Source organism: Pantherophis guttatus, chromosome 2 (genome assembly GCF_059756535.1).
Source record: "Pantherophis guttatus breed Tessera chromosome 2, ASM5975653v1, whole genome shotgun sequence".
NCBI classification, from domain to species: Eukaryota; Metazoa; Chordata; class Lepidosauria; order Squamata; family Colubridae; genus Pantherophis; species Pantherophis guttatus.
Window position 1 is genome coordinate 212,867,152 of NC_142064.1, and position 23,436 is coordinate 212,890,587.

Genomic DNA, 23,436 nt, shown 5'->3' on the forward strand with positions numbered 1-23,436 from the left:
AATTAGGTGATGTAAAATAATTGTGGGCAGTGTAAGAATGAAATTTCAGTAACGGACATAACTCAGATGCTAAATTATTGCATGTGGGATCAGGCAATCCATCTCTTGAACTAGATTTGATTGCTCACATCTGTACTGAAGCACAGGAAGGGACCCATTGGGTGCAGGGCAGTGGTGGGTTGCTACCGGTTAGCCCCGGTTTGGGTGAGCCGGTTGCCACGATGGTGAGGTGTTCTGACTGTCAGATGGGCCCTCCCGCCCAGCTAATAGGTGCTGCAGAGTGGATTGCTGCACCTCAGCTGTTCTGAAATGCAATGTGCTTGCGCAGAGTGCAAGTTTGCACATGGAAAGTGCATGCACGAAGCGAACTGGTGGTAACACCGGTTGAAACCCACCACTGGTGCAGGGCCTTTCTAATCTTCAATGTCTAAACCAACTATGGTTAAAAATATTACCCACATAGTTATTGGATGAAGATTTTTTATACATAGATTGCAGTGTTACAGTAGTTCGGTTAGGGAGAAAAGAAACCTCTTCCTTCTCTCGCTTACCTAACTCTTTCTGTAAAGACATTAACAAATCAAACAGTTACATAGAAACATCTTTGTGATCACAACTATGAATGCTAATAAATATACACAAGGTGCAGAAAAAAAGTTTGTTGTTTTGGTTCTACCTCTTGGTGGAAAACAGATTTGGCTTATTAGCTGCAAGATAATCTGCATAAAGTTTCACTACCCTGATCTAAAACCATTACATGTGGTACTCATTATTATTCACAATTAAACGATTGGCCTTCACTGACCCATATCCTTTTCAATCCATTTGTACATCATTCCTTTCACATGGACATCTTTTATGGCATCCTAAAATTGGAAAGAGAAATTAGGTGCTAGTTGTAAAACCTGCTGTTATGCGTTGTTATAAAGCTACCAAAAAGACCAGTCTAAACAATATTTATTAGCGACCGCGGGGGCTCATGTAGTTAGGATGCTGGGTTCATGATCAGCAAGTCCATGTTTGACACCCGAGTTCTACTGTGTGATGGGGTTAGATCTCGTCATTCACTCCAGCTCCTGCTGACCAGCAGTTTGAAAACATTGAACCACAAAGGTAGGCACCACTTAAGTGGGCACCTTAATGGGGACATGAAAGGGGTCCCCAATAGGGCATCCCCCAGGCAACGGTGAAGTCACCAGCTAATCCTTTCAGTCCAGAAGCACCTTGATGCTTCTGACATGTATTTGAACAAACAATATTAATTCATTATTTTTTCATCTGTTATGTATTAGAACAGGGGTGTCAAACTCAATCTCATTGAGGGCCGCATCAGGATTGAGTTTGACCTTGGGGAGCTGGGGTGGGTGTGGCCAGCTCAATGGCACTTGTGTCGGGGGGCACCTGTGGCAGACCAAGCACTCTGTCAGCGAAACGGGCTCCCGAGCTCCGTTTTCAGCTGCAATGGCCTCCTGAAACCCTCAGCCAGCAAAAATGCCAAAAATGCCTTGAGTTTGACACCCCTGTTCTAGAAGAATTATACTTACACTTATGTCCTTGAAAAGATGAACTTGGTCATACTCAATATTATGAGTCATGAAATAGTCAGTCACTGATGAAAGTAGGGTCATTTCAGGAAGAGAGAAAATGTCCATAAATTGTTTAATCGATGGACCCTACTCAGAAAAACAAAATATTATTATTATTTAAAAAAGATGTTGAATTGTAGACAACAAAATGTGATGGTATTAAAGATAAATGCTCTCCCTTGTAAAATTAATGTATAAATACCACATTGTTTTTTTACAGCAGAGCAAAAGATATTCTTGGCTTTGTTATTCATGTAGAATCAGCCCCTGCAGCATTCCATTCATAAATAAGAATTTAAATAAGCCATGCTTATGAAAGACTCATCCAGTTAGATAACACAAGAATGAGATGTTTTTGATTATACTATACTGGAAACTTGACACACATTTTTCTATTAGAAATATAAAATACTTTCAAAGCTATTTTTTCTTCCAGCAAAACTAAGGGCTGATCTAAAGAATATGTGATTTCTGTCTGCTTTAAACTGTTAGTTCATCTTTTTATATTTGGGAATAATTAGAAATAGCCAACTGCATACATGAATAGCATAAAGAAGAAACTATTACAAATTCCATAAATTAATTGCCCAGAAAGCTCATTCATTAAAGGTCTAGAAGATTAAACTATGTTCCCTGTCATTTAACTCCAAACTCCAAAGCTAATTTTGGATCCAGCAAATTTTGGCTATTAGGGTTATTTGCACTGCTTTTTGCATATGTTCCAGCAATAAATAATTTTAATGCCATAATATGCATGTCTAATGCATTATAGCCCTTTCTGAAGTAAATTAACCAATAACTATGAAACATTATAATATTATACATATCCAGAAAACTCTTTAGAATAGAATAGAATTCTTTATTGGCCAAGTGTGATTGGACACACAAGGAATTTGTCTTGGTGCATATGCTCTCGGTGTACATAAAAGAAAAGATACATTCGTCAAGAATTTATAAGGTACAACACTTAATGATAGTCATAGGGAAACAGTCAATATAAATCATAAGGATACCAGCAACAAGGTTACAGTCATACAGTCATAAGTGGGAGATGGGTGATAGGAATGATGAGAAGATTAATAGTAATGCAGACTTAATAACTAGTTTGACAGTGTTGAGGGAATTATTTACTAAATTGTAGAAAACGTTGAAATGCCTACAATGTTAGTTCCTAACCTCCTTATTCAGGGTTGAAAGCTTAAAATAATTATACTACAAAAAAGCATCTTCCCAGGATTTTTTCCTTTTGCTATTGAAAATAATTTTAAATGATCTTAGAACTAGCATTGTGCAAGAAATGAAAAACACGTTTAGATTGGAATGCAAGAAAAAATCAGCTCCTTCAAAATATTCCACCAACTTTTCCTGCTGGCTATTTTCCAATGGACCAAAAAATAGCTCAACTTTTCCATGTTTTAGTGGAACAAAACTTAAAACATTTTGAGTTCTGGCCAGAGAAAAGAGTGAGAATTTGAAAAAGCAAAACAAAACAACACCTTGCATTTTACTTTTCACCTTCCAAGGACAAGAATAGGTGAGGTAATCAGTTCCTTCTGATTTCTATCAGCCGTTCAACTAACAGAAAAATTGACCAATGGATTTAAAAAAAATATATTTTTAAACATTAAAATATAAAGCATTTTAAAATCCAAATGGTAAAATATAAATTAGAATATAAAGCATTTGAAACAGCAACTAGTTAGAAAGTTAGAAATGATATAAGAATCCAGAATTATCTGGATTTTCAAGAGAGTCTGTTCAATTGTTTAAATAAACCTGAGTTGCTCTTTAGCTGACTGAGAGAAACTACCAGACAAATGCCAGAACACAGCTAGATAAGAATTTTTGGTATATACTAGGACCGTGATGGCAAACCTATGGCACGCGTGCCACCTGTGGGAGTCATATCTGTGGGCATGCGAGCATTGCCCTAGCTCAACTCTAGCGCGCACACATGCACCGGCTAACTGATTTTTGGGCCTTCTGGGCCCACTGGAAGTTGGGAAACGGGCCATTTCCGGCCTCCGGAGAGCCTCTGTGGGGGGTGGGGAAGGCCGTTTTCACCCTCCCCAGGCTCCAAGAAAACCTCTGGAGCCTGGAGAGGGCAAAAAATGGGCCTTGCGGGCCCACTGGTAACCTTTTTGCTGTTGTGTGCCAAAAGCGGAGGAAGCGCAGGGAGGTCATGCCGCATGCGTGAGGGTGTGGGGGGCATTGAATTATGGGTGTGGGCACATGCGCATGCGAGCCCCCCGCGTGACCCCTACTTTTGGCATGCGATGGCAAAAAAGTTAGCCATCACTGTACTAGAATGAAACTAGATGATTGTTCAGTCAACTGAGAGCAAGTTTCTTCTTATGTCCTCTGTGATTTAAATCCCATGCTTCTTTTCCCTGCCTTTCCCCTGCTTAACACATATCCTGCTTTATGTTTCTCAGGCTGAGCTGCTGATATAACCAATATGCTTGCTTTGGGAAACTCTAATTCTCTACTTCATTCCCACATTCAGTCAGCACATTAACAAGACAAAAGAACTAATGCCATCACTGTTATATTTTTTCCCAAGCCAAAAGGCGCTGCTAATTGAGAAATAAACATACCAGTCATCCAGCCACATTCCTATAATTTTAATCTTGAGACAGTAAACTTTCTGAACTCAGAATAAACTTGGCATTTTCAAAAATGTCAGTTTCTTGTTTTATGACTTTTTACTAGGTTGTTTTTCTCTCCCCCCTCCCCCATACTTTTTCTAGCCTCATCAGTCCAGCTATAGGATCACTCATATTGAAAGTGCATAAATGCTCAAATTACTAATACAGTGATTTGCTTAGTTAGTTGAACTTTGGGGGGAAGGAGGTATATGGACATTTTTACAATCACCAGTCACTTGGTTTGCTGGATTTTGAAAGGTTTGTGACTTTGTTCCTGAGCTTTGTGCATGACTGCTTTTTGCCTTTTATTTAGGTGGCCGATGTCTACCTGATTCATTTAATTCATTTAATAATTGAATAAAAATGAATAAATGAATTCATGAAACATTTAATTTTAATATTAAATGTTTTAATGTTTCTAACTATTGTTTATGCGATGCTGGGAGCCACCCAGAGTCACTTGACAGTGAGATTCAGCATATAAATTTAATAAATAAATAAAATCCATGTTTTCCCACTTGTATTGAAAGCCAAATGTTAGTTACATTGGCAGCCGTATATCCATTTTGCTGATAGCTATCAAAGCCTGGCTTGGCTTTTTCTGTTCAAATATTATGATTGTCTGCAAATCCCTGAACTTATCAAAGAGGCTGGCCAAAGAAAAACAGGGAGATAAGAAATCTGTGTGCTTCATGCAGCTTAATGCAAAAACAAATTAATCAACAAAATGTTACATCCCAGCCATTATTCTTTTCACAAAGTGCATCAGTATAAAATATCATACTGTCCTATGATTTATATACTTTTATAACACACAATTTAACATTCTGTAATGATAAAATATTTGAGCAAGCAAACATTAAAAATATTTTTTGACAAAGCTTTTGTCATGTAATCAGCTTGCCTTTTTCATGGGGTTTTACAAGAGCACTTCAGATTATTGTCTTGCATTTGGACATTTCCATATTTTTTTTACTATACATAGTCCTCAACATACAACCATTCATTTAATGACTGTCTGAAGTTATACCACCACTGAAAAGTGACTTATGGCCTTTTTTCACACTTAACGACCGTCGCAGCATCCTATAGTGATATGATCAAAATTTGGATGCTTGGCAACTGGCATTTATGTATGATGGTTGCAGTGTCTTGGAATTATGTGATCACTTTTGCAACCTTCTCATAATCAAAGTCCAATGGAGAAGTGAGATTTATTTAAGAACTGTGTTACTAACTTAACTGCAGTGATTCCCTTAACAACTATGGCTAAAATTGTCATGAAATACTTGATAAACTAAAAAAATGGGGGATAGGCAGCATCACCACCAGATGGATTTGTAACTGGCTGACAAACTGTACTCAACGAGTAGTCCTTAATGGTACTACATCTCCATAGAGGGAAGTAAACAGTGGGGTACGACAAGGTTCTGTCTTAGGCCTAGTATTCTTCAATAAATGACCTAGATGGGGAAATAGAGGGGGAACTCATCAAATTTGCAGATGACACTGAGTGGACCATAAGAGCTAACACCCCAGAAGACAAGCTCAGTATCCAAAAAGATCTTGACAGACTTGAACAATGGGTCCTATCCAACAACATGAAATTTAATGTGGATAAAAGCAAGGTTTTACACCTATGCAGGAAAAAAAAACAAAGGTACAAGTACAGATTAGGTATAACCTGGCTCAAAAACAGTAATTGTGAGGGACCTTGGAATCCTAGTGGTCAATCACTTAAACATGAGCCAGCAGTGTGTGGCAGCAGCCGAAAAAGCTAATACAATCCTTGTATAAACAGAGGCATAGAATCAAAATCACATGAAGTATTAGTATCGCTTTATAAATCTTTAGCAAGACCACACGTGGAATACTGCATCCAGTTTTAGTCACATTAAAAAAGATGTTTAGACTTTGGAAAAAATGCAGAGAAGAACAACTAAGATGATTAAGAGCGTGGAGACAAAAACATATGAATAACAGTTGCAGGAATTGGGTATGACCAGTCTAGAGAAAAGAAGGGCTAGGGTTGACATGACAGCAGTATTCCAGTATTTGAGGGGCTGCCACAAAGAAGAGGGAGTCAACTTATTTTCCAAAGCACCAGAAGGCAAGAGAAGAAATAATGGATGGAAACTAATGAAGGAGACAAGCAACCTGGAATTAAGGAGAAACTTCCTAACAGTGAGGACATTTAATCAGCGAAACCGCTGGCCTTCAGAAGTTGTAGGTGCTTCATCACTGGAGGTTTTTAAGAAAAGAATGGACAGCCACCTGTCTGAAATGGTATAGGGTCTCTGCTTGAGCAGAGGGTTGGACTAGAAGACCTCCAAGGACCCTTCCAGCTCTATTCTGATTAATTGAAAATGGGGTAAAATTCACTTAACAATTGTCTTACTTAGCAACAGAAATTTTGACTCGATTGTGATTATAGAAGGAGGATTACGTCTATTTTATCTAGCCCAGGAAGGAGGAAGGGAGGGGGGAGAAGGAAGGCTGTACAATATATTTTATAACTTCATAAGCTCTCTGTCCAGAACCATTTATTTTGCATTAAACAAGAAAAGCCATGGCTCTTTAAACTATGGACTTCTCTTTGTGTATACAGAATATCACATACACAGTGCAACCCAAAACTTGGCAAGACAGAATGCTATTTATAAAGGGTGGATCCAGTTAAAATACAGAGAAATTCTGATGATACTGAGTGATTACCAAGTTCAGGTTCATAGACCAAATGATCACATATGCCTAAAGATAGTCCAAGGACAACAGGAGTATGTGTTATTTTATTAACAGCAAGAAACTAAAAAGTAACTCGTTAGTCCAACTTTACACATTTGAACTAAAAACAAAAAAACAATGAGCCAGTGAAAGAGTTAACTGATTTATTTTGGATGTATTTGTTATAAAAATAAAAATTTCCTATATTATATTAAATTAAAACTGACATTATATGAAAAGGAAAAAAAGATAGTCCAGATAGAGGAGATAACCATGTTACTTTGCCATTGACAATAAATTCTACATAGTTTGTTGGCTTCCCAACTACTTTTTCGACCTACAATAGAATGAGGCAGATAAATAAAACCGTTACTATTACTTTATTTCCATTATCGAGTAGTGCTACCACTCATTATGCTAATGAAACTAAACAATTAGATTAAAGATTAAATGCTTGATGGCAACACAGCATTTATGTGGCTGTTTTATGATCACGATCATTTTCAAAAGGAATAAATAAAACACAAAAACATGGGCTTTTAGGTCAGATTTTTCATATTTACAATGAAGCAACAATTAAATTATCTTTTGTGAGCCTGGATTATTTAAGGGAAAAAAAAACACTTTACTGAGGTCTCTGTTACAAAATACAAAATACTCACTGTAAACAATACATGACCGTTATTGGTGTACCTTTGTACAAACTGTGGGGAACTAATAACCATTGTTTACTCTAGAAAGAAATCAACAGATAGAACTTCAAAACATTGACTTGGTGGATTTTTTTAAAAAAATTAGTTAAATGTGTTTGTAACTACTACTGTTGGTACTGCCTTTCGCAATATGACGAAGATATCATTAACATTTTTCCTATTGAATTTCTGGTCTGGTAAGATGATCTGATTGGATTTTCAGCATTTAATTCATTTAAATCCAATACATTTTTAGTAAAGTGAATTTACTTTACCTTGCCATAAAAATCACTCATCTGATATAATGGGATATGTTGGGTTCCACCATACATTTCAATAACTTCTTCATCAGGCACTGGGTTTAGCCCCCTAAAAACAAATTACAATAATTCAGTCAAGAAAATATTAAAATTTAGTAGACACCTAAGCTCATATTATCCTAAAATCTTTAAGGGGGTTGCTTTTTAAGAGAGTTGTATTATCCTACTCAAAAGCATCTCAAAAGAAGGCATTGCCAAGAAAACATGCAGGTTCACAAAATCTCAAAATGCTGAGAAGAATTGATTCCGAGAAAAATTTATCTTTATGGGCAATGAATCTGAAGAGAAGTTGTGCAAGTGAATTGACATAATTTGGCTCTTATCAAGATATTAATGAAGACTAGTGGCAAACATTTTGTTTAACATTCATTGCTGTTCTACTGACCTAAGTGACTTTTGAATATTATTAATGTTACTTGAACTCAAGTTTCTGAAGAAAATGAAACAGCCAATATAAGAGAGCCAGAAATTTAAATATTCCATGATTATAAGAAAAGTTGCCTATAGAGAAAATGTCTCCAGAATATGCAAAGAACTACATAAGATAAGGTTGTAAAAGAAAAGGGGATTTAATTTTTCTACACTGAGTTAATTTTTAACCAAAGCAGAAAAGCAGATTAATAGGGCAACATTTAGTTGAAGAAGTAGAAGAGTATTACTCAAATGCAGCTTCATTAGCAAATACTGCTTCCTTAAAACATGAATTTTTATTTCTTCTTTGTTCAAAGTTAGTCTAATTAGTGTTTCTTAAACTTTTTTCTCTTCCCATTTTTTAAACAACATAGTGGATCCCAAAAGAGGTTTTATTTATATAATCAATATTTAAAGATTAAAAATTAAGATGGACTCATTTTCCTGCCATGCTGCTTCTCATGATTGTTTGAAGGGATTTCAATATTGTATTATTTTTTAATATAGGCTGGAAAATAATTTTGATTTCACGGACTTCTTGGAGAGTATTGACACAGCCCCAAGGGTCCTACGACCACATTTTAAGAAACTCTGATCTAGACTTTATCAATTTTCCGCTTTTCATTGCATTTCCAAAATAAAAACTAACATGGATTGCAATGCTGTAAGCTGATTTAATTTTGCAAATTCTTCCGCATCCCGCAGCAACATTTTAAAAACAAAGTAACATTTACTTTGAAGCTCAATGGTCTATACCAATGATGGCTAACCTTTTTGCCGTCACGTGCCAAAAGCGAGGGTCACGCGGGGTGGGTCACGCATGCGCGTGCCCACAACCATAATTTAATGTGCCCTGCCTCCCACGCATGCACGCATGACTTCCCCCCTGCGCTCTCCCTGCTTTTGGCACGCAATGGCCCGGTGGGCCCGGTTGATCCGTTTTTCACCCACCCCAGGCTCCAGAGGTTTTATAGGAGCCCGGGGAGGGAGAAAACAGCCTTCCCCACCCCACCCCAGAGGCCCTCCAGAGGCCCTCCGGAGGCCAGAAACAGCCCTTTTCCCAACTTCCGGTGGGACTGGAAGGCCCATTTTTCCACCCTCCCCAGGCTCCAGAGGCTTTCTAGGAGCCTGGGGAGGGCGAAAACAGCCTTCCCCACCCCCTCAGAGGCCCTCCAGAGGCTGGAAACAACCAGTTTCCCGACTTCCGATGGGCCCAGAAGGCCTGAAAATCAGCTGGCCGGCGCTCACATGCACACTGGAGCTGAGCTAGGGCAATGCTCGGATGCCCACAGATATGGCTCCATGTGCCACCTGTGGCACACATGCCATAGGTTCGCCATCACGAAAACATCTATACTTTTGATAGAACTCTTGATTTTTTAAGAGAGCCAAGTTGTTGCAGTGCTTTAAGTAGAGGCACCGGAATAGGAACAGGGAGACCCAAGTTCTAGCCCTTCCTTAACCATGGAAATTGCTGCATAATTCCAGGCCAGTCTTAGCCCTAGACTAGCAAATCAAACTGAATCTTAAAGAAGGTAGTGAGAAACTACTTCTGAAAAAACGTTGCCAAGAAAATTGCACAGCTTATACTTGTCATCACCAGGAGTCATGTTTGACTCAAAGAATCATAACAAAAACAATGTTTTTTTCCCATGCAAACTGAGTTGTAATATGATAGCAATTAATCTCCTAATATTTGTAGCGAAATTTGTTCTGATATGTCCAACATTGTAGTCATTGATCCTTTAATTTGGCACAGTATGGTTTCCTCTGAAGCTGATTTCAGAAAGACTTGCCAGGACACTCAGACTTTAGCAACTCAAGACATTTCCCTGGAGCAAGTAAACAGTCCTGTGTCATCACCCATGACCCATATTTGCTTCTGATTTCTATGCTAAATGTTGCATAAAGAACAGCTGCTTCTATGAAGGTCAACAGCTCCAGAAAGTGCATGCAATTTTGCTAAACTCACTGATAGGCAGTGCCCAATTGAACATAGTGGAAAGCATCAATCTTCATCAGAAGGCTCTAAAAGAAAGGTAGATATTTATTGGGTAAATATTTCATACTTTTACCTGGAAGAATTTAATGTTACAAGAAGAACGAACAAAACTATTCTTCACAAGGTAATGTATTTAAAGCTATATTGGCAGATATAAATATGATGTATATGATGTTGGAAACCCCTTGGTTGTTGTTGTTTTTGTTGTTTATGTCTGTGCAGAGTGTTATTGTATACACTATTTCTACTTCCACTGAAGAAAGAAAAGGACAGAAGGATTTTTGTTCAAATAGAAGCACCACACTCTTATTATTTTTGCAGAGAGATGTACCTCTCTAGCCCATCAATAGGCAACGTTGCATAATTTCAGGGATCAGTTTTATTTCTTCAGTAAGACAAATTGGGATTCTCGCAGCTGTCATACTGACATCTTCTATTTTAAATTATCTAAGAAGGAAAGATCCTTTTTTTTTCATGGTAATGCTCTGATGTTATTTTTGGTAACTCCTACTATTTTATCTGATCTCTATTTATCGTCTGAAGAGTTGCCAGATGAGAGCATTTTATTCATTTACCATCAACTGTTGTGACAATGTCTTTTTCTAAGATCAGTTGCAGTGCTTAAATTTTTAGCACACCACATCCTATCCTGCTTCTAACTTTCAGGAAAATGTTTTTTTTTTTAATGCTGTACAGTTAGCAAAGATTAAGGATTTGTTAGTGTTGTAATTATTCCCTACTGGAGACAAAAATAATGCTGGCGGAAGGACAAAATAAGATGATAAAGTACCTTAACATTTTTTACAGAGATTGCAATTGTGCCTGCAAAATGCTGAAAAAAGGCTTTCCTAACATCCTTCCCATATTCTCCAAGCCACTTTGGGCCTTATTAGCATCAAGTTCCTCTTTCTTTTTGGAAAAAAACCCTACATGCTAAATGTAGCTGTGAAATTTAGAAAATCTTAAACTATAAGCAAGAATATTCCACTGCAGTCTTTATTAACTGATTTTTAGATTGTCATACTATGTAACTACAGAGAAAGAAGTCCTTTATAGGTAGCCCAAGGATTATGATCACTTGTTCAATTATGTGTTGGCACTGAACAAAGGAAACTTATGACCGATCTGCAAAATTGTGGCCACTGCAGTGACCCTGTAGTCACATAATTGGGCTTTGGGTTGTTGGTAACTGACTCACAATTATAACGTTGCAGTGACTTCTGGTCACATGATTGTGATAGAAATTCTGGTCCTAAATTGCTGTTATAATTCAAGGATGACTGTTTCTCTGTGTATATGTGTAATATGTAAAGCCATATGCATACATACACCATTATTAATTCATTTTTCCAAGAATAGCTGTAATTTAACAAACTAACCAGATACTTCAATGTTTCCAGTTTCCACATGGACCCAAATGATGTTACTGTGAAATACTGTGAAAGACCAATTGAAAACATGTTCACATGTTCACTCACCTTGTGCACATCATAATGAAGCCCTCTTATGGCAAAACCAGGAATGTATTCGTATTTCCTGAGTCCTTCTGGGTACTACAAAACATTTCATTAGAAAGAATGAATATATTCTTCCAAACTGGGATACATGCTATATTTTGCTTATTTAAAAACTGGTAGAAATCTAGACAACAAGCAAATTGTATAGAATATAGTTTTAGAACAGATTTATAATGAACCATTAAAATCATTGGACAACTGCAGAGGGAGAAGTGAGGAAAAGTATAGAGAAGATGGAGAAACCTGGTCCTTTTTTTTTTAACATGCCTTAAGAGCAGGAGTGGGCTTAAAATTTTTTAGCAAGGAGCTCTCTGCCTGGTGGCTGGGTGGGTGTGGCCTAGTCGGCCTCCTGCACCATGGCAGGTGTGTGTGTGTTTTTGTCCTCCCCAGGCTCCAGAGGCTTTCCTTGAACCTCAGGGAGGGTGAAAACGGCTTCCCCAGGCTCTGGAGGCCCCCTTCCTGAACTTCCGGTAGGCCCATTTTTTGCCCTACCCAAGCCTCCGCGCACGCCCTGCACTTACCAGCATCCAAAAGAGGCCACGTAGGTACATAGGGGCATGGCGGGGTGGGCATGGCAGGGCCAGCCAGGAGTGGGATTTGGGGGATCTCCAAACTGCACAGAAACTTAGCTAGAGGTTCTCCCAAATCCCTGTGAACCCCCAGCAGCCCGTTTAAGGGTAGAAATGTGAGCTTTCCTCTGAGGGGTGATTTTATTTAAGTTTGACACAAACATATATATGTTATATTCAGACATATTGTACATCATGATCTTATTTATGAAAATGGGGTATTTAAGCCATTCATAATTGGAACATTGAAATGGCATATAAACTCCTATTTCCAGGAAGTAATGGCAGACTACTTTTAGCTTTGGTTTTAGCAGAGCCAAGGATTGTGGTGGAAAATAGAGCTGGTGAAGGATTCCTTTCAGAGAAACAGAGGATTTGGGATTGCCCAGAGTGCTCCTTACAGACCTTTCCCATGATTGGGCCATAAAGTAGCAGTTTCTGTCAGGTTTTAGAACTCTGGGTATTGGGAGAGGCCTCTTTCCTGAAGCCGTAATCAGAGCCTTTCATAAGGATGCTGGATTGGCCCAATAAGAAATGAAGAGAAGGTAACAAATTAATTGTGAAATATCGTTTGAAGGGATTAAATATTAATATTTTCAATTTTCTAGTAGCACTTAATAGAATTTTTCTTGATTAAGTTTGAATTATGAGTTTTTATACATCCGTTTATAGATACTGTATAAGACCATGGGAAGAAGAGTTTTAGAGAAACTGACAAGGTATTGTGTAAATGAAAGGAAAGAATTATGATTTACTTGTTTAAAGTGTGTATATGTACACACACAATATGTACGTGTGTTTGTGTGTTTATTTATTTCTGGTATCACTTAAGGGACTTTTGCTGATTAAAATTGAAAGATGAGAGTTTATTATTTGCCGATAGATAAAAGATGTGATATGGGATGAAGATAGTTTTTGGTTAAAAATTAGAGAAGATATCAAGCTACTGAAAATGTTTGTGCTTGATGAAAGGGAAAATTATTTCTTTCCATATTTCTTTCTTTTCTTTTTTATATTTTTTCCCCTTTTCCCATCCCTTCTTTTCCTCTTTGTTTACTTTTTTTGTTTATATTTTCCTTGGTTTGTATTATTTTTTAACTTTGTAATTTTAAACATCAATAAAATTATAATAAAAAAGGAAAGGCATATAAGCTCTAAAATAAATAATTTAAAAAGTCACGTAGAGGCTGAGCAAGGAATAGAGAAAAGTGGGTCTAGTAGTTCCATTAACAGGTGAAAAAAAGAATTAGGGAAAAAATTGTTGCTTTAAGCCTTTTCCACCAATATAAATGGTAATACCATATCTCAGTAGAATGTGGAAGCTAACAAAAAATAAAGTCAGAATCTAGAAACACAAACAAGTCATGGAATGTAGAGGAAGAAAAAGTACTTATCTTAAAACCACTTCCACACCATACTGCCCCAATCTATTACAGATCAAACCTCACACAAGAAGAGATTATGAAAAATGCAAATTTACCTTATACTGTTCAATTAGGATATCTCTGGCAGCGTTGAATATCATTGAATGTAGTAAGTTTGAATATTGTGCCAACGTATAATCATAATCAAAGCCATAGATCTCAACATCTCCCAAGCTAATCTCATTATTTGCATAGATAGCTGCAGGGTTAAGAAGATTGCAAACTCCTGGTGGAAGCAGATCTGGAACAAGACAATAAAAATACAGGAACTTTTTTGATCCAAGATGATGCACAACAGGAATACTGTTCATGTGTAAAAAAGGGGGTGGGGAATGGGCATGGGGTGGAGTGAAATATTCCTTCCTTTTTTTTTTCATTATAACTGAGTATTCAAGACTATTGACATTTTCTTTCAAAACAGATGGTCCAAAAATAAATATTTCAACTAATTCAAGCATTTCATTATCAAAAAGAATAACTAAAACAAAAGATTGTTGCTGTAAACCGAAAAGGACCAGCTCAAATTCTGTTTTCCCCCTGTCAGGAGCAGAATTTTATTCAGTGATAGAGGCTGCTGCTGCTATCACCAGACTTCCTTCCTTCCTTCCTTCCTTCCTTCCTTCCTTCCTTCCTTCCTTCCTTCCTTCCTTCCTTCTGTGCCTCCTCAGAAGTATTTCAGAGGAACTAGGGACCCTTCATTTGGGGGAACATTGGGGGGGGGCAGAACGTTTTGCGGAAGATTTGTGGGGGAACAGAATCACCATCTAGGCATTGTACTTAATTTCATCTGAGAATGGAACAGGATTTACAGTTATCATTATTACATAGGGGGTGGGGGAAGAATAATTGCATTTCCTTCTATTCTATTCTATTTACTGAAACTTTTCTATTCTAGTTGGATCTCCTCATAGATTGGAGATATAAGTAACAAAGAATAACAGCATTTTGAATTTGAAATCGAGTTAGAGTTATACTGGCCAGTTGATAACTCTTATAACTATATAGGGATTAGTTGTCCAATAAGAAACCAAATCTCACCAAAGATTTGCCTAAATGCCTCAACCTGTCTGATTCAGACAAATGTATTTGCTCTTTCACAATGTTTGTTTGTTCCAAAATTATGAAAGCAGATTCAGCATGGGGAAAAATCATGTCTGGGTATACTTGAAGCTTGAAATAGACTTTATAGACACAATAATTTAAAAATATTGCCTGTTTTATACATCACTCACATTAAACTTCTGATTCCCAGTTAATCTAATCTTTATTCTCCTTAATCCTTACCAGGGGTGAAATCCAGCAGGTTCTAACAGGTTCTGGAGAACCGGTAGCGGAAATTTTGAGTAGTTCGGAGAACCGGCAAATACCACCTCTGGCTGGACCCAGAGTGTGGTGGGAATGGCGATTTTGCAATATCCTGGGGGAGGGAATGGAGATTTTGCAGTATCCTTCCCCTGGAGTGGGGTGGGAATGGAGATTTTGCAATATCCTTCCTGTTGCAATATTTTTAGGATCAGACTCAATAATAATAATGAGAGTTAGAGGTTTAAATATATTTCTCTTTAATTATAATAGGCATTCTATATTCACTGAATATTCACAGATAGAAGCGAAGAAAATGGTGAAGGTGGCTCCTTATATATACAAAGGGTGGAGCCAAGAGTGGGAGTGGTGAATTATGAATACATTAAGAGTCAAAGAATAAGTTAACCCCTGATATCCCATATATACATTATTTACACATTAGGGAATAAGGCATTTACATCTGACAAATCCCCCTCTAAATGCCGGTTCGCTATACAACACCAATTACATTCAGATTCAGGACAATATAAGACATACAATTTGGAGGTTAAGTATTTGTGCTGTTTAGAAGGTAAAGGCTTCGTCAATATGTCAGCTAATTGTTCAGAGGTATCACAATGCACTGCTTTGATAAATCCATCTTGAGACAATTGTCTCACATGCTTAAATTTTATATCTATATGCCTGGATCTTTGTCCAATGGCATCGGATCTAGATATTTCAATGGCCGCTTTATTGTCTTCATGCATAACAAAAGGCAAAGCAGGTTTTTTCCAAACATCTGAAATTAAATCATTAAACCATACAAGGTTATTTGCAGCTTTGGATAAACAAACATATTCCGCTTCTGTGGTTGAAGTGGCTACCAGTTCTTGTTTACCAGTGTACCAGTAAACTGGACAGTCATTTAACAGAAAAATATAACCAGAAGTACTTTTTCTGCATGATATATCTCCAGCCCAATCCGCATCTGCGTAACATGTAAGTCTTGGTTCTTTATTATCACTAGGTTCTAATACTAGGCAAAAGTCTAATGTACTTTTCAGATATCTTAAAATTCTTTTGACAGCTTCCCAGTGATACATTGTTGGTTTGCTAACGTGCCTTGATAATAAATTGAGTGGTAATGCAATATCTGGCCTGGTCCAATTAGATATATAAAGAAGTGAACCTATGACTGATCTATAAAATGTATTATCCTTGAATTCAGGGGAAGATTCATCAGTATTTCTAAGGAAATCAGTTTGCATAGGAGTGTCACAGGGTTTGGCATTGTTTAAATTGCATTTGTTTAGAAGTTCAATAATCTTATCTTTCTGAGTAAGTTTGAATCCCCTTCTAGTTTTGTTAATTTGTACACCAAGGTATTTGTTTACTTTACCTAGAGATTTCAACGAGAAATGTTCATTTAACTTGTTTACAAAGATTTCTCTTCTCTCTTTGTGTTTTCCTATATATAAAATATCATCTACATAAATCAATACAAATTCAATGTGATCATCACTCTTTTTGACAAAGAAACAGTTATCAGCAGTGGTAGCGTTGAAATCCATGGTCTTAAGTACTTTTACCAAGCAATCGTACCATCTTTTGCCAGATTGCTTTAATCCGTATAAACTCTTGTTCAATAGCCAAATTTCATTTTTATTAGTGTATTGACTGTGAGGTGCTCTTACATATATTTCCTTATCTAGTTTTGCGTGTAGGTACGCAGTCTGTATGTCATATTGGAATACATCAAGATTGAGTGCGGATGCTACTACTAGAGCTGTTTTAACACTCTCTGTTCTTACTGTGGGGGAGTATGTGTCAGTATAGTCCTCCGGATATTTTTGTGCATAACCTTGTGCAACCAATCTAGCTTTGTATAAGGTATTGCCTCCTTCTAGGTTCTTAATTTTATAAATCCACCTGGTACCAATAATTGTTTTATCTTTAGGTGCAATCGCAGGTGTGAATACATTTAATCCTTGCAAACTTTCCATCTCTTTTTTCATAGCTAGTTCCCATTTTTCCTTTTCTTCACGTGGTAGTTTTAATACTTCCTCATATGTATTAGGTGTTATTTGTTCACCATCCATATGCATTATGTAATCTCTGTATTTATTTGGTATTTGATTTCTGTTGTTCCTAATAGCTCTTTCTGGTTTGCTATGGTAGTCATGCAAATATCTTGCTTCCTTTTTTGTTAATGTGTCTGTCTTTATTTTGTGTTGACTATTTGTCCATGTTTTGGTTTTGTTTTTATTTTTGTTGACATTTTGATTTTCTATTGTCCCTTCCTCACGAGATTTGGTATCTTTGCATTTATTTGGAAATATTTCATTAAGATGTAATTTAGACCAGTTGGCCTGTTCATGGAACACAGCTGTTCTGGAAACTATAAATTTATTATTATTATCAATGAATCTGTACCCTTTGGTGCCAGTTTCATATCCCATAAATCTTAGTCTTCTGGATACATTTTCTCCCTTTCTTCTCAACTGTTTGGGTATGTGTACGTCTGCAGTGACCCCAAATATGTGCATGTGTGCTAATTTTGGTTTCCTATTATACATCACCTCATATGGTGTCTTATTCACAATACTGGACCAGGTTCTATTTTGAGTGTAATTTGAATAATGTAGGGCTTCTGACCAAAATTGTTTGCCTAAACCAGCATCCTCTAATGTGCACCTAATCATGGTTTGTAATGTGGAATTCTTTCTCTCTGCAATCCCGTTCTGGAACGCAGAAAATGGACTAGACGTGTAATGTAGCATTCCTCTATCCTTTAACCATTGGGAGAATTCTTTAGACATGAATTCACATCCCCTATCTGTCATAATTTGTTTTATTCTGATATTATGTTGTGTTTCTATGCGTTTGTAAAATTCCTTAAATTTTTGAAAGGTTTCATCCTTGTGTTTCAATGTGTAAACAAAACCATAGCGACTGTAATCGTCTACTATTGTTAGGAAGTAACGTTTTCTATAAGTGATTGATGGAGTTAATGGGCCAACTAAGTCCATGTGTACTAAGTCAAAAATTTTGTTAGTTGATCTGGTGGATTTTTTTGGCCTGGGACTAGTTTTTAATTTAGTAGATTTACATACTGAGCATTCCAAATAATTTTCACAATTTTTTATTTTGACACCTTCTGCGTGTTCAGTCATTTTTTGTACTACAGGAAAACTTGCATGTCCTAACTTCCTATGTAAGATATGAGCACACTCGTCATGAATTGGTTTACCTATTTTTGGTTTCTTCTCATTGTGTGTATCTGTGTGATCATGAGATATTTTACATTCATCATTGTCACTGTTACTAATATTTTCATCATCTGCCTCAATACAATCTTCCATATTTGAATCAATGTTATGTAACCATCTTTCTTTTGTTATCAGATAGGGTAGGCCTCCTTTAATCATCACAGTGCCTACATTTGTTTTATTCTTCTCTAAAGTTGCTTTTCCCTTTGAGAAAACTATATTGATGTCAGAATCTCTGCTTAGTTTTATGGCACTTAGTATGTTATGAGGTATTTCTGGTATTAACAATACCCCCTCTATTTTTCCTAGACCAGGCAAGGTCACATTCCCTCTGCCTAATACTCGAACTTTTTCTTGATTAGCTACCTTTATTACAAACTTATCTTCTGTAAATGAAGACAATATATTTTTGTTATTAGTGGTGTGATTAGTTGCCCCAGAATCAATAAGCCAATTATTGTTCTCATTTTGTTGCGTTTTAGTGCTGTCTTGTTTATTTAGTCCATTCAGTGAACCAGATTTTCTCTCTTTTGAATTTTCTCTGCCCCCTCTACTTTCTCTGTAATTTGGTGGGCTTCTATATTTATGTCTATCTGTGGAAGACTGTCTATAATTATATTTATTCCTATATTCTGACCTATGTCTTTCCTTTGAAATTTTGGGACAATCTCTTCTATTGTGTTCCCTGGACCCACAATTGTGGCATTTAAAAGTTTCATTATATTTTTCTTGGAAAGCTACCTTCCTAAAAGATTTGTGTTCTGTGTGATTGCTATAACGATTTTTTCTTGAATTGTCTTCTGCTATCAATTTGTTAGACAGACTTTCTATTGATAAATATCCTAGATTGATGGTGTCTAAGTGTGACATAAAACTATCCCATGATGAATCAAGTGAGTTGATAATAACACTTTTCATTGTTTGATCTGAAATCACTTCCCCCCTCAAATGCAGCTCAGCTCTTATTTTGTTTAAAGATATTAAATGCTCACTTATGGAAACCCCTGGTTTTACTCTGGAAGAAAAGAAGTCCTTAGACATTCTTGTGGTGGTAGCTACACTATCGCTGTGAAACAAATTAAACATGCATTGAATTATTTCTGAAACAGTTAGATTTGGTTTGATGCTATGATACATTGCAGGAGACACGCTAGATATTATTAAGAAAAATGCCTTATGGTGTAAACAATCTATTTTTAAAGTCCAAGGTCTTCTTGGGGGACTAGTGATAAAAAATAGTAAATTTTCTTTCATAAAGACAACCTGGAGCTGTTGATACCATTCTTGTAAATTAATGCCATCAACCCTAAGTTTTGGGAAGTCACTGGGTAAGTTACCCACATTATTTTGTCCATTACTTACAACCTGAGGTAGTCCGTGGTCTCGCAAGTGTAGGAAATTGCAAAACGGCATGGGGATGCTCGCAACGAGTCTGCGCGGTTCTCTGGCCATTTCAAGTCTTTTCGGACCGTCTACGTAGTTTCGCACATGCGCGTTGTTCATTTCTTCTTTGACGTCGTCGTGGAAGGTTCTCTCCATTGTAGCTCGCTCGCTCCGCTCCTCTTCAGACGAGTCGGTCTCTGGCTCGGTCTTACGAGTTCTGATGGCGGCGACTTTTCTTCTCTTTCTTTTGGGTGCGTTGGCACTTGCTTCGGTCTGCGGTGTAGGGCGGAATCGACATGGCTCTCTGGGCTCGGGCGTCGTCGTTCTCGAAGTCAGGATGGGAGCGTGCAGGTCTTGAAGTATCGGCTTGTTCGCTTGCTTCTTCGTTGGCGCTTTGGAAATTTTTAATTTTGGCCCAAATGCAGCAAAAAGCGTCTTCATTGCTGACTTTACTTGGGATTTCGTTAAGTCGTCTTCATTTTCTGATTCTGGCTCTTCCGAAGAGTTTGAATCCTCCTTTTCACTTTCATTGTCTGATAACGTTTTTCGCGCCAGAAATTTTGAACTGAGCATTTTGATTGGCTCTGCTTCGCTCACTTTGGAGGCTTGTTGAAACCAAGATGGCTGCCATTCAAAATTTCGCGCGGGATCACATTTTTTCTTTTTCATAACGACTTTCTCTGTAGTCATATCACTCACAGTTTTTTGGTCTTTGGGTTTCTCTTTAGCGATGTTTTTCTCTCTCGCTGCTCCGCTGTTCTTCAGCATTTCTTGGAGGTTCGCGATGAGGCTTTCATCATTCTTCTGGCTTTTTAATAACTTCAGTATCTCTGACCTGAGTTCGTTATTTTCTATTTCGATTTCCTCCTGGCCATCATTTTCATTTATTAATTCTTCTTCTTCAGTGGTGTATTCTTCGGATTCTCTCGAAATCGCGTTTGTGGATTCGTTGATTATTTCTTGTTCAGTTTCTATTTCTTTGCTGTAGGCCCTGGTGTTGGGCCTATCTTTCTTAGACATTTTTAGGTATTTATTGAGTCAATTAACCATCCTCTGCTACCAGTTTGTTGCAATATTTCTAGGATCAGACTCAATAATAATAATGAGAGTTAGAGGTTTAAATATATTTCTCTTTAATTATAATAGGCATTCTATATTCACTGAATATTCACAGATAGAAGCGAAGAAAATGGTGAAGGTGGCTCCTTATATATACAAAGGGTGGAGCCAAGAGTGGGAGTGGTGAATTATGAATACATTAAGAGTCAAAGAATAAGTTAACCCCTGATATCCCATATATACATTATTTACACATTAGGGAATAAGGCATTTACATCTGACACTTCCTCTGCCATGCCTACCAAGCCACGCCTACAGAACTGGTAGGGAAAAAAATTGGATTTCACCCCTGAACCTTACCCTTATCCTTAGAGTACCAAACGGCAGAACACGAAGTAATGGATGGAAGCTTGTCAAAAAGAGATACAACCTAGAAGTAAGTAGAATTTTTTTTCTGACAGTAAAAGCAATTAATCAGTGGAATAGCTTGACTCCTGGGGTTGTGGGTGCTGCATCACTGAAGATTTTCAAAAATAGACTGGACAATCACTTGACTGGGATGATATAAGGCTCCTGCCTTGAGCAGGGATTTGGTTTAGAAGACTGCTGAGATCCCTTCCAGCCTTATGAATCTATGATCACTAACTGCATGTTCTACATGTAGTGAACTATATTTGTGCCCCTGTAGGTATATATAGATTCTAATTACCAGTCACTGTTTTGAGATGGGCAGCCATATAAATTGTTTATATGAATTAGAATCTTATGTTTGTTTGGTTAACTTGCAGGTTAACTTACAGTCTGGCGCAGCAGACTAAAGCACTGTTAAGTAGCACCAGCTGCCTGCAATTACTGCAAGTTCAAATCTCACCAGGCTCAAGGTTGACTCAGCCTTCCATCCTTCCGAGGTAGGTAAAATGAGGACCCAGATTGTGGGGGCAATAAGTTGACTTTGTATAAAAAAGAACACCGCTTGGGGGCCCCTGAAAGCCCTACTAAGCAGGTATATACAAAAGTATGAAGGCTATTGCTTAACGCATTGTAAGCCGCCCTGAGTCTACAGAAAAGGGCGGCATATAAATCGAACCAATAAATAAATAAATAAATAAAATAAAACCCTGCAAAGCTAAACGAAGGGTATGTGTGTTATGATGTAGACACAGCCTAGCCTTTCCTATTTGAGAGAATAGGAATATCAGGTAAACTGAATTCTTCATTGTTGCCACTTGAATACTGACATATAGGATTCTAGAATTGCTTTATAATAAATGGGAAGCATTTTCCTTGCTACAGGGTTACTCTGGAATTATGTAACGGTTATTTTTGCACTTTTGCACTGTGAAGATCAAGAGTTTTGCAACTGGGTGATTAGTTCACTATGAAAGAAAAAAAACTCTTTCCCTCTCCCCACTCCCTCTCTCTTGTTGACTCCTGGTGACTGCTTGTACTAATCCCTGCAGTTTCCATTGCCTGCTTTCTAGGGCTGAGAGGGAACTGGTCCAAGGTCACCCATGTATATGACTAGTGTTATATTCACTATTCAAGAACACATGTTAGTAATAGTTGTTTACTGTACAGTAAAAATATGATCCCTTCATCCATTCTTACTTTGTAAATGCTTTCTACAAGCTTTATACATTCATCCATTTTCTATTACAAGTACATATCTAATGGGAGGATGAGAAGTATTGCATTTCTTAGCTAAGAGGTCAGAGTTGGGAAGATGGTATTTATATTGCAAATTTCATTGCACCAAAGAATGTTATTAGTTTCTGTCTACAATTATTATATAACCTCAAAATCCCATTATTATTGAACAACTTGATTTTTCAAGGGCAGAAAGAAAAATACTGTGAATGCAATTAGCTTCAAGCTACATTGATGAGTGGAAAAAAAATATACTTCACAACATGTCAAATTTTTGAGTTAATACAATGCTTCTCAGAATACTCAAAAAGGCTTTACTAGGAAGATACACTTTTTAAAAAGTAATTCTGTTTCAGAGTTGAAGTGGTCTCATGAAAAACAAATTCCACGAAGTAGAATTACTCATCTTCAGAAAACATTTCTATCAATAGAGCACAAATGGAAAACTGTATTAGGTAATGAAATCTTCCAACCTATTGCTACATCTTATGTTACAGTTAAATTACAAGTATCTTATAGCAAATATGTATCAGGAGAGGAAGGACATAGCAGATCTGGAATAGACATTGCATAATTACTTCCTACTGTTAATATCGGGGAGCAGGAGGAGAACAAACAGAATAAAATCATTTTCTCCCTTCCTCCTTGCATCCATCTAGCAAAGGTATCAATGAAATAATTTCTTTGCCGTTGGTTATCTATGCTAGTAGTGGTATAGAGACTTTGTTAAAATATCAAACAGTAATTGGTTTTTTCCTATCAAATTATGTAGCAAATACATATAATCATGTATTTTATTGGAATATTTCCTTCATATTGAGATCTTGGCAAGATTTGGTTCTACTGTCCACTTAAAATCTTGCCAATAAGTTATCTTGTTTACATTTCAGGAACAAAC

At 37.1% G+C, this 23,436-nt stretch overlaps 1 protein-coding gene across 1 annotated transcript in view; it reads right to left on the minus strand.

Moving 5' to 3' along the window:
• Positions 1-23,436, minus strand: part of NT5DC2 (5'-nucleotidase domain containing 2) — a 40,354-nt gene that overhangs the window by 13,622 nt on the left and 3,296 nt on the right. The window contains exons 2-7 of the mRNA XM_034439312.3: positions 13,950-14,134; positions 11,862-11,936; positions 10,354-10,409; positions 7,926-8,019; positions 1,545-1,673; positions 806-866 (exon numbers count right to left, since the gene is read on the minus strand). Of these exons, the coding sequence (XP_034295203.1) occupies positions 806-866; positions 1,545-1,673; positions 7,926-8,019; positions 10,354-10,409; positions 11,862-11,936; positions 13,950-14,134 (600 nt within the window). The remainder of the gene's footprint in view (positions 1-805; positions 867-1,544; positions 1,674-7,925; positions 8,020-10,353; positions 10,410-11,861; positions 11,937-13,949; positions 14,135-23,436) is intronic.